At 32.7% G+C, this 13,047-nt stretch overlaps 1 protein-coding gene across 2 annotated transcripts in view; it reads left to right on the top strand.

The window, feature by feature from the left end:
* Positions 1–10,884, top strand: part of LOC134546185 (ran GTPase-activating protein 1) — a 61,521-nt gene extending 50,637 nt beyond the window's left edge. For both annotated transcript variants that reach the window (XM_063388773.1, XM_063388772.1), the window contains exons 9-10: positions 4,749–4,955; positions 9,800–10,884. In XM_063388773.1, the coding sequence (XP_063244843.1) occupies positions 4,749–4,955; positions 9,800–9,985 (393 nt within the window). In that variant the 3' untranslated portion in view covers positions 9,986–10,884. The remainder of the gene's footprint in view (positions 1–4,748; positions 4,956–9,799) is intronic.
* Positions 10,885–13,047: the final 2,163 nt, after the last annotated feature.

Here is a 13,047-nt window from a genome sequence, read left to right as displayed (position 1 = left end):
CGGCACGCGGAAAAATAAAAACAATTCAACATTTAATATTTATCTTTAAAATTTATTATTTTTATTTTTTCACCCGTGTTTAGTGGAAACTGCGGATGCAAAGTCCGCACAAAGGCGGGCCATCTATACTGTGCGTGCTTGCCGACCTATTAGAACACAGGCGGTGTTTTATGCCTTTTGACCTTGGTCACATCGAAACATCGCGGTTATGCAACAACGCGGGTAAAAGTTATGTCCCCCGACAACCGCGTTAAATAGGGAGTGTACTGTAGCATAAGTTCAGGCTATTCATTAAATCACCTTAACAGCCAAACTACACTCTTGACTGATTTGAATTCTTTAAAAAAATAAAAATAAAAAAATCAGAAGGCTCAAACTTTTATCTAAAAAAATTGAAACATTACGGGCTTGAGGCTCCATCACGTGGCTTGGAGCGGTGGTTTAACCCATACCCAACATGGAAAAAGAAAAAAGAAAAGTTTTATAAATATTTATATAAATGCTAAGTGTTTCTTTAAATATAAAAGCTATATACAGAAAGTATATTAAATAAAACAATTGCTACTATGCATAAATATCGTAAAATAAATTTGATGGAAATGTGTTTTTTACGTAGAAACTATGTTCAAATACAACTTAAAATATTTCACCTTGTTGTGAATTAGTTTTTTTTTTTTTTTTTCATTATTAAGATTTAAATAAATATGATGATGTAATTACGCATGTGTTACAGATATTTTAACTTTGCACTTATGTGCAGAGTTGCTATGTCCTGGAAAACACTAAGCAATAGCCATTGGCATGCAAAACAAATGATTTTACCTGCAACTTCAGAATTCTCTGAACTTAATTTGAATGCTTTAATTCTTGAGTTTATAGATTTTTTTGACTTGTAATTTTTAACATTTCACTTAACATTTTTTGATTATCTTGGTCTTTTTTTAGTTCATTTTATTATACAGTAGAGCACCCCTCAACCGTAATTCCCACAAACGGAACTCCCGATATCCGGAACTAATTTTCCAAAAAAAAAATTAAAACATTTCCGCACTGGAACGAGGCTTTTTTCTTTTGCCTGACTGTACATGTCTTGTAGGCACGAGCGCGCACGTCTGTCAGAGAGCTAATTATAGCCAGTCTTTCCCGCGCATTGCGTAAATACACCGCTGGTTTTCGCGTCAGACGTGAATTACTATAAAGATGTTTATGCTGTAAGTAGTTTTATTGTTTCACTATGTCAAGCAAACGGAACATTCCGGCCGGCCCGAGAGTATGTACACCGACTCCCACTACACACGCTGACACACGTGATAGCCAGTAACATTTACTTCCAACGTGTGATGCTTTCAGTTTGTAGACAATAATTTAGTGTAAAAATATGTATTATGTACATATTTATACCATAATATATGGTTAAACAGTCTACATTTACCTGAATTTCTCTATCTCTGTGTTTTTAAACAAGATGCTTGAAGTGTTATTCTTGTGTATGTGAAATGTAAACTGTGCATGGCAGTGACTATACACTCTCCAGGAAGTGTGAATCACTAGCACGTCAACACAGAAGTAACACAACACTACAGCTGTAGCCCTACTACCTCCCCCGAACCCTCTTCATCATCCTCTTCGCTCACGCAGGCACCCACTCACAGAGATAAGAAACACGTGCCTGCCAGCTTGCTTAAATGAAGGTAATTCAACCGGCCCTGAGGCCGGCAACTCCCCTTACCCGGAATTTTCCCATAACCGGAACTCCCCCCAATGATTCCGGTTTAGGGGTGCTATACTGTATCTATTAGATACGTATATGTAGGTCATCAAGTATGTTCCCGATTAGTTAGGAGTTAAACATAATCTTACATATTCTTTTTTTTTTATATATATTCAGTGTTGTTACACATAGAAGTACAACATAAAACACAAATGTGAATTATTTTACATGGTACCAAAGTGCAAAAAAGGGTTTCTGAATTGGATGCCAGTCTTGAAAAATAAATTGTACTTTCGTATCTTGATTTTGTTGTTTTGTTTTTTTCAAGCAATTTTTTATTTATTTATTATTTTATCACTCTTGCAAATATTTTACAAATAATTATTTGGTAGCAAATGTTAAAATCAAGCACATTTGTTATGGAATTGTGTTTATTAATTACTTATTTAGGTATAAGCATGCCTCTTTTTATAGCCAACAAAGGCACACAAAATATACTTATCACAGAGAATAGAAAGATCCATCTCCATTTAAAAGCCATTAAAAAATTGAAACCAAAAATTATTTTTGCTAACACTAGTTGGTTTTTACTAATCGGAGAATAAAGTGGTGCACAGAAAAACTTGATACAGCTAACAGTTGTACATAAAACTGCAAACTTAGTTAGTTAGGGTTATCGTGATACTAAACCTTATAAACATTAAATAAAATTACTATTATTTGCGCTTGGTAGAAAATAATTTATAAGGCTGTTAAGAATAAAACAAATATTGGTATACGGAAAAAAAAAGGATTTAACTGAAACAAATATAATGCATTTAAATAAATATCAAACTTCAATGATTAAATGCTTGAATTGTAACAAAATAAATCAAAGGAAAGAACTGAAATGTGTCGAAATGTTACCTTACTGTACATATGAATGTGAAATAACCGAAATAATCTGAAACAATACAAATGGAAATACGGTAATGAATCGGAAACCTAATATAACAAACAAAATCACTTGATACAATAGAATTTCTAATGTTTTCCAGTCTTCTTTATTTATCATTTTAAAGTCTTGAACATGTTTTTCTATCAGGTATTTAACTTCCAAATTATCATTTTGCAGGTTAGCCCTGTACAGAGCTGTCATGCCAGTTCAATTGACATGCTGAGTTCAATTGACATGTTTGCCAACATCCTACTGTAAAATAATTGACTTTAATTCTAATTGTATAATATTGTATAAAGTTTAGTAATAATTCTAAAGTAAAAATTCATAATTTGTAATCAAAATTGTGTTGCATACTTAAATTGGTTTCCAAAATATTGACTTGAAATTAAAAATTATGGTTTATAAGCCATTTGTAACTCAACTACAGTTTTTTTTTTATTAGGATAGGCTGGAATTTATGCTATTTTATACTTGCCACTGCTAAAATGAAGGAAACCAATAACGTAGCTTACTGCTCAGGTAGAGTTTGGCATTTACCAATCCAAAGAGTTTCAAAAATGTGCTAGCATAATAATAAGTAGCTGTAAACTTAGACGATGAGCTCATAATGACATTCTGTTCCCATCCTGTAACATTGCTATCATCATTTATAATCCATTCGGTTGTAGTATCAAACTCTCTGGTAGATGTGTTTGATTTATTTAAGCATTTAATAATAATATTATTTGAGAATTTGTAATGTCTCTTAGTCACTATATTTCTGATGTCTGTCATCACTACTCAACACTGCAGAGATAGCTATGACATAAAAATATTAATTTTTTAGATTTTTACACAAATTGTTAATTTATGTATAGTAGTTAGCAAGTACATGAATGTAAATGAAAATTAAAACACACTTTCCACTTATAAAAAAACTTTAGTCATTGTAAAACTGCAGACTGTTAAAATAATAAACAAATATCATTAAATGAAAATTTTGTTCCTTGGCATTGCTGTCATAAAATAAATTTTAATGAAAAGTGCTATTAATGCAGAAATTCTATTCAAATACTTCCAACCTTACCTTTTCAAAATTAGTTTTTTTATATCATTACTAAGATTTTTTATTTAAATAAAGATATGATTTAAAAGAAATCTTTTTTTATCATATTTAAAAAACATTTATAATTCTGATTGTTGAGATCATGATCGATGAACCTCTCAGCATGACAGTCCAGATTCAATTACCGGCAGGATCAAACCAGACTTTTTCACAAGAGAATTAATGAGCTAGACATCTCGTCAACAAGGAGTCATTCGATATTACTGTAGCATTGGCGGAATGAATGGATGGGGAGACAGGAGTACTCTGGGAAAACCCACCTGTGCATGGTTAAGTCCAACACTATTCTAACATGTCAAATATTTCACAAGTGGTAAACGTGTCGGTTAACTACTGGATTTTTTCAGATAATCTAATTCCTCTATCCATTTATTCAGTCAATTCTTCATTCTAATATCATTACCCCTAATTGTTACTTGAAATATTGGTGGTAACACCTCTATTTCCTGTATATATTTGTGACTTTTTTCAAAACATTACAAAACTGTATGGGAACTGAGTTTCAGGGTAAATTAAGTTTCATATTTTCATCTAGCTTCATCTCATTTTAAATTTATAGTAAAATCCTGCTGTCCACACAGAAAATTGAATCCAATTCATCCAACTATGGCACCTGGGGATGTGGATAAATTTGTTTGTTCATCAGATGTAGCATTAGTGCGTATTGTGAGATCAGGGCTTGCTGAAGGGCCTGTTTCGTCAATCGCTAAACCTAGTGGCTGTGGGTTCAGCCAGCCGGGCTCGTGCATCTGTTAGACAATGAGAAGTGAGCTGGCATTGGAGTGCCCGCACTTACATACCCCTTTTTTGTCTCCAAGAAACGGCTTTCCGGAACTCCACAAGTCGATTGTATCTTAGTTCGCCATCTCTTGCATTCCACCATTTTCTGGTGATGATGGTTCAAAGCTGTGACCTTAGTAAGGATTAGGAAGTTTTTGTACTCTGAAATACCTGTAAAATATTTGTAAAAGACAACTACTGTCTTGTTCCAGAACTATGGAGTTGAAAGCTACCTCGAACAGGCTATGCCTCTTCTCATGAAAGTATCTGCTCTGAGCTCTCACAGTGATGTGATGGTCCGGAGTTCTGCACTGGAGTGCACTGAGATGCTGTATCAAGAGGTCTTCAGGTGGGGACAAATGGAAGACCAAAATGTTGAGCTCATTAACAGCCTCTTGGTCCATTTAGGACTTCTCAAGGTAAAATTTTTTAAATTGCTCGAATTTTCTCTACAAATCAATTATTTTATTTTTATTTTCAAACTTTAAACTTATGAAATTATTAAAAAATGGAAGAAGGAAAATATAGGTGTGGGCAAAGCTTTGAATAAAAATGTGAATAATATATTTTTAATAAATATTTCAGCTTTGAAATAAAATTTTCTTCAAGATTAATATAAAGATAACTTCTGTAATGTTTGTAGCATATGAGTAAGATCTTGAGATGAAAAATTATGTTGAATAAGAGGTGTATAGTAAGTTATAACGGTTCATTACATACCAAAATAAACAGATGTTCAACGCCAATTGTAATTGTTGTTTTTATTTTTTCCAAATAGAATGCACAGGCGAATCCAAACCCTTTTCAATTCTTTCTCACTCGTTCCAATCGTACATCCGCCTTTCGAAAAACGCACGCAGCTTGCACGATGAGAATTAGAGAAAACTAACGTCCTTCAGTAATATTTTACTGCAAGTACACAAAATTAGTGCTGCCTTAAACATGACCGCACCCAGCGAAAACAAATTTCGCCACGAGCCAAAACGCTGACGAAAGTGGTCGCAATTTCTAATTTATGTCCGAACGAAATATAAAAAAAAATTAGGTTAACTTAATAATCGGCCTGGCTCTGACCACCAACGTTAAATTATCTCTTCAATAACTTCTACATAATTTGCGAGAAGCCACCGAACGCGACCTACTTGTGCAGCGTTCGACGGACGACTGACGAATTCATGAACTCGTTTCCTCCACGCAGGGAGGAGAAATCACACGACCTCACCGACCAATCACACGCACGCTTCATTCACGCTTACCAATACAAGCCAATCAGAGTACAAAGTACAATACATGACAAAACCCTGTTACACACATAACTCGGGGCTTCCCTTGATCTGTCTCTTTTCAATTTCACATCAAAATCGGGGACTCCCATTCTCGTTCTCTCTCCCACACCGTGAGACAGCAGTTATCACTCAGTTCCCACGCAGTGGGGGAATTACCGTCTTTATATCGGTTGGCGGGGAAGCACTGTTTCTTTCTCACTCACACTTACAGGCCTCTTATGCCTCTCTTTCTAACCATCACACCAGACACAGTCCCTTGTTCTAGAATTATGCAACACGTTAATTAAAATTAAGAACAGCAATCATAATACAAATTACTTGACAAAATTCAACTTATTTAGAAAAACCTGAAAAAGTAGGCCCAAACAGGCAAAAATCTAGTACAACGGCTCATTTGTGAATAATTACATAAAAAATTGTAATGATTGAAAATGTCTAATAAAATACAAAATACCTTCTCAAAACACTCGGCAAGTGAAATATCAACCCTTAAACACATAATAACGGTAAAATATCATTAGAAAGACTTTTTAAGAAATAATTACATGCATAAAAATAGTTTAAAAGGAAATTATTTAGCTAGGAGGGTAGGGTCTTGCAACGTTACAAAGTGTCTGCGGTGTATGTTCAAGATGGTCCTGTGCTTGCTTAGGTATGTTTTTAATAATTTGTATGTTTTTAAACATACTAATGAATGTTTTAAACATTTGCTCATTTTAATGTTTATTTCTTAACCTTACCTATTTATAGTGCTGGTAAAAATAAACTTTGATTTAATTAAATCCTCTTCAAAATGAAGTATCCTGATTTGCCCACTCCTAAAAAAGTTTCTTTTTTTTTTTTTAGCATCTTCATAATTTTCGCTTTTTAAGATGGCATTGAATGTACGACAATATCCAATGTATGGAAATTTAAATATGAAAATTTTAAATGCAAAAAACATTCAAATATGAAGCTGTTGCAATTGTATGATAAAAAATAAAAGGATTAACCTAAAAATAAAATAACTTACTACTTAAAATTATTTCAATAATACCTCAATTTTGGCCAAGCCCACATGTAAATTCATACTTAATTTACTTAAATTTCGTAATTTTTAAATGTGTGAGTTGAAAAAGATACATTATAAATAACAATGCTGTTTGTTGTAATTTTAAATTTAACAAAATAAATTGTTTTTTTATTAGTTTAACAAGCAGAAATTATTTTACATATTTGTTAAATAAAAATTACTTAGTAAATTTTTATTTTGTGTTCTATAAGAAAAATTAATTTTTACAATTTTTGAAACTATTTTATATGTGGTTCATTTTCACTAAAGTTCCTTCTCTCTCTGTATGTGAGAGAGAGAGAGAAGAACGACTGATATATAAATATATATAAATAAATCAGCCGTTATTCACACAACTCTATAGATTTAGTCTTCTAGGTATGTATTTTGTTTATCCTGTTACACTCCAAAGACCGCCGGACTAGCTCAGATATTTCACGTTTTGGTCTTTGAAGGGTAACTCACAGGATAGACTTGCATACTCGGATGTTGAAAAAGTGAGGTTATGTTTACCTCAGAATATAAGTTATAGGCGATTGTTGAATTTCAATGATGTCTCTCGTACACAATATGTTTTTACTGTTTATTTACTTATGCCTTACGAATTCATGAGGCATTTGCCGCCATCTTGCAACCACAACATTTACAAGTTGAAACAGTATTTTCCTTTCTCACAACAAATAAGCTTCATTAATTGGAATCACACGCTGACTGGCCGAAAATTGAATATTAAAAACAGTTCGAAGTTAAGTCCCGCAGTTGCATTCAACTTTTCGGTACAATGCTGAAAGACAGTGTCCCCGGAAACAGTGACGAAATTTACTAAGTCCTGTTTTGGGCGATTACCGACGACTGTAGTCACTAAATTCTAATTGTGTCCAAAAACATGAAAATGAGGTTGATTATAAACCGGTGACGCCCGGACCACAGCCGCGAAATTTACTCTTTAAATCTTCATAATTAAGTTTTGAGCCACCTACTCAACTAACCACCTCAGTCGCTGTTCAGTAGATGACTAACTAACCAAAACGACACACTGGTCTTAGGAGAGACCAAGGATTGCACTATGACGTAACTTTCGGCCAATCACAGCACAGTATCAAACACTCCCTTCAACACCAGCCAATCACAGAACAAATTACAATACATGAAAAAACCCTGTACACACATAACTCAGGTCTTCCCTTGATCTGTCTCTTTTCAAATCCACTTCAAAATCGGGGACTCCCAAAATATTCTATCACTAGTTACTCTGTCTCTGTCTTACACCGGATGCATCATTATCGTTTTATCACCTCGGCGTCACTGTGTCGACGCATGTCTTTCTTTCTCACCCTAACTGCCACGCAACTGGCTCACATGATTTCATCATCCCACAGACAAAATTACAAAAGAAAAATATGTTACAGTGCATTTGCGCATATAAACAAAATATTTAAAGCTTAAAAACCATTTTAAAACACATAAAAATGTAATTGTTTAGGTAGAATTCAGTAAATTTACAGTTATATAGCTGTTTCATAATAAAGCAAATAGGCTTAAACAGTACACAAATATTAGAACCGATAATTAATTGAGAGAGTACATTAATAAAACATAAGCAAACATAAATATTAACATGGAAAACAATTATAAACGGTAAAATATTATCATCAAAGTTATTTGAAAAGATTCATTGTAAGTTTCAATGATTTATCACATGTACCTCAGTTAGGTTATGATGCCTGAAAATTATTTAAACAACTTACATACTGTATTACTGTTAAAACATATATAGGCACTGTCCTGCAATGCTACAATCCCTTGTGGATTGGCTTTTATAATTTTATTGTGTATTGGTAAATAACTGGTAACTGTAAAATATGTGTAACTAATAATGTGTTAAATTACATTTTGTGACATACAATTAATATAAAATTATCTAGATTCTGAAAAGACAATGTAAACTAATTTACCATTAAGCTTTCAATCGGTGCAAATAAAGGTAAGATAAGAAGTAGTCCTGAAATAGAGTAGGATTTTTTAAACAGAATATTCTTGGTGTGTACTTTGATTTAGAGCTTCTTCTTCATATTTGACTGCCTGATTAAATAATTGGTTGCACCTTAGTGAAAAGATGCATGTAGTGTTCTTCCACTAGGCAAGAACTTCTCTTGGTTCTTTCAGTGTTTATGAATGTTATTTGAGGAGGGAAATAATTTGGATTTTTGAGCTTGTTTAAGAAGGCGAGGAACAAATTTAGTGGCAACACGTCATTTGCAAATCCTGTCAAAATCTGCTGGCACGAGCTCCAACTCACTCCTGTCTCTTCTGAAATTTCTTTGATCATGAAACGACGATCCTCATTGTATTGTTATGGATTTTTTCAATGTTTTCATTGTTTTGAGATGTTGAAGAGCGCCCAGAATGAGCATGGTCTCATCTCACTACGTTTAAAACACCCAAACTACTTGAAAATTTGTGTACAGCTCATAGAATTCTCCTTGCAAGCCTTTTGAAGCATTTGGTAAGCTTCCGTTGCCTATTTTTCAAAGAGGAAACATTTCTAACGCTCTCTTTGTTCTTTTAAATCTGCCATAACTTATTTTAAAGTGGTCACGTTAACAGTAAGAGAAAAACAATACTACAATCAAACGTTAACCTACAAATTGATGCAGTCTGGGCAGCTGGTTAGTGAAGGTATTTACTAACCCCCATCTATGTCTACAAATGGCAGCGTGCTCTCAGTCCGGTTTCTTTTTTTTTTGTTTCTCCCCCCTTCCGCCCGTATAAAAGCTGGAGAAAATTGCTTAGTTTAAGAAACACTTAAAAGGCCAAAGTTTAGATTAGATAGTTATTGTAGTCAAGTAAGATATGTTTATTATATACATTAACTTTTTCATACTGAATGAATGAATTTATTTATGTTTGTATATTCTGTTTTCAGACTGATGACAAATTGTTTGTGCGGGCATGGAATTTGGAAGGTTGCATTTCGGCTTTGAAGCATGTGATCAAACAGAATTACCTTCCAAATACTGCAAAGGACACAGTAACATTGTTTTTAAAGCGACAAGTATCAACATCTGTGCCGAACACCCAGACTGTGCTAACACCAGTCACCATTACGTAGTAGCTCATTTGAAATTTTGAATTGTACTGTGTAATGACTTCAGAAACCAAATATTCCAATATTTTGATAATTTTGTTAAGTAACAGATAAAATAAACTTTTCCTATGGACATAATATTTATTAAAATGGGTTTCCTTACACTTCCATATCTTAACAGTTTTTCAGTGATACACCACAGGATAAATTGAAAACAGCTAAATCGCTGTTAAGGTGGTTTACTAGGACTCTGGTAACAATACTTGTGCTGTCACACGTCTATAGACGGCAGGTCTGCTGGAAACAACACTACAAAGGGCTTCTTTGTTCGACTCTTGCTTCAGACTGTTCTCTCAAGACACCAGTGTTGTAGATAAGTGACACACACAAATACTTTGCCACATGGAATGAAATACTGTATTCTTAAACCTACCTTACTGTAAAAAGCTATACGGTATTTGGTAATAAAAATGAGACCTCTCTTTTAACTTGTGGCAAATTTTATATTTTAATACAAATATTTGCAACTGAAATTTTTCTCTTTTGTTGTGAAACTGGGCACAAATGAATATTTATTATAACTATGGCTTGATAGCAGGGTATGAAAAAATCCTGATTTTTTAAAAAAAATCAAAAAAATCAGATTTTTTTGATTAAAATCTGTTTTTTTTTATTTATTAAAATCAGATTTTTTTACATGCTTTATATTAGCTTCACCTGTATGTTTGTTTGTCTGTCCGTCTGTAACTCTTTCGACTAAGAGTGAGTGGCTCATCACTGTAAAATGTCCCACCAATTTCATTATGTTCGTTAGCCGAGCGGTCTAAGGCGCGCGACTTCTGTGACGTCAGCTTTCGGATTCAGTGATCGTGGGTTCTACTCCCGGCCACGCCGAGAATTTTTTTTTTTTTTTTTTCGGTAAATTCTAAGATTATATCCATACATCTAACTGTAAATGATTCGGAGAGACTTTACCATTTCTTTGTGACGTTGCAACTCCAAATAGTTATCTCAGATGGTAATAGGTAGTGTCGGTAACTCATTTCCCTATGATAACTATACATAAATATAGTTTAAAAAACTAAAAAAACATGCTTTTAAAGAATATCAAACTAAAAAGTTAAAAATAAATATAGTTTAAAAAACTAAAGAAACATGCTTTTAAAGATTATCAAACTAAAAAGTAAAAAATAATTTTAAAATTTAATTTATGACAATAATATATAAGCAATACTAGTATAAATGAGAAAAAAGCATGGGGCGCTTAATATACAAAAAATATGGCACAAAGCGCATCAATCTTTTTTCTCATTTATACTAGTATTGCTTATATACTATTGTCATAAATTAAATTTTAAAATTATTTTTTACTTTTTAGTTTGATAATCTTTAAAAGGATGTTTCTTTAGTTTTTTAAACTATATTTAATGATTAAAATTTAAAAAATTGTAATCTGTGTAATATACAGTACATTTTCATGACTGTTTTCATGACTTGACTTTGCTCTACAGTACAATTAATAACAGATTAATTCATTTTGTAAAGACAACTAGCCTAATTTTCTTTCTTTGAAATAACCACATTTTACATTGCATAATGTTTTAAGGAAACATTAATGATGTCACTTTATGAAAATTTTTAGTACAGTAACATAGTTAACATTAGTAAAAAAAAATATGTCTTGTAGAAAATAACTACATCATTGAAAATATATAATACATATTTAAATGTAACTTTGTCACTTCTGTCATCCCTTATAGTCTTATAGTACAATTGTTCTAAATAAAGTACTTAATTTAAATCAAAACCACAATTTCCTTTTGTTCTTCTCAGAATTGCACACATTTGAGAGTATTCAAAGTAAAACTTCTACATAAAATATTACTTATTAAAAATTTTAAACAAAAATACAAGTTTTGCAGCTTTTTCTGTACCCAATAGATTTCTTAATGTTGACTGAACCAAACCAGACATACCAAAGAACTGAAAATTTCCTTCCTACAGTTCAAAAATTAGCATTTGACATTGTTGGAAGACAAACCTGTTGCCAAGGAGATATGACACACACACACAACACAAACACATGAGGTAGAGGAGAGAAGAGAGAAAATGAGATGGCATTTAAAGTTACATTCCACCCACCTATATTTAATGTGTTTCAAAATAACTATAAATACATTGTAGAAGAAATTAAGTACTATTCAATTTTCAGTCTATCTTTGCAGCAGTCAATTTTTATGTAAGTAGGCATGATTACTTGGTTTAAACAATACAGTATAGGAAATATTAACGTTCATATTATCATATTATAAATTGATTTTATTCACAGATTTTAAAAAAAATCACATAATTTAAATCATGATTAAAATCACGATTTAAATCATGCTGGTTAAAATCGACATACCCTGCTTGATAGTACTATTGTATTAATAATATAACTAGCATATAGTTTGATCACTATATGTTCACATTTCTAAGCCCTAGCTTATGTTCTAGATATGGGCTACCCATTTTGTTTAAATCACACAAATCTGATTTAAACACTACTTAGTAATTGCCATGTGCCGATTCAAATTTAAAACATTCTAGGCAATTTGATACAGAAATTATGTATCAACTATGAATTTATTTTTGTATCAAAATAATTTTATAGTTGTATAATTTTTGACACTCATCACTGACTAACGCTGTAAGATTGCGCCTAACTGCAGAATGCCAGAGTGCGACGGGAAGTCGCCAGCCAGGAGTCTGAGGCCGGCATTCTGCAGGTAGCCACACTTGCTGTTTTACACACAGCAACACTTTCATATTTTTAATATTTGTTAGGAAGATTATTTGGATTTTCTACCATAAAATGGCACTATAAGTTAAATTTTGTAAGTTTTTAATTTTTGAATTTGCTAACTAACTTTGTAAAGTAAGTAAATATTCAATTTATCACTAAAAATTAGGATGAGTCGGTACCGGTTCTGGGTTCCTATGGTTCTCAGCATTTTAACCGGCACCGAGAACCGCAGCTAAAATGTCAGTGCCCGTACCGGTACCGGCACCAGCAGTATAGCTAAACCCTTTACGAAAATAGTCCT

The sequence above is a fragment of the Bacillus rossius genome, chromosome 1 (assembly GCF_032445375.1).
Source record: "Bacillus rossius redtenbacheri isolate Brsri chromosome 1, Brsri_v3, whole genome shotgun sequence".
Lineage (NCBI taxonomy): Eukaryota > Metazoa > Arthropoda > Insecta > Phasmatodea > Bacillidae > Bacillus > Bacillus rossius.
The sequence above is the reverse complement of the archived record's forward strand: the minus strand, read 5'-3'. Positions and strand labels throughout refer to the sequence as shown.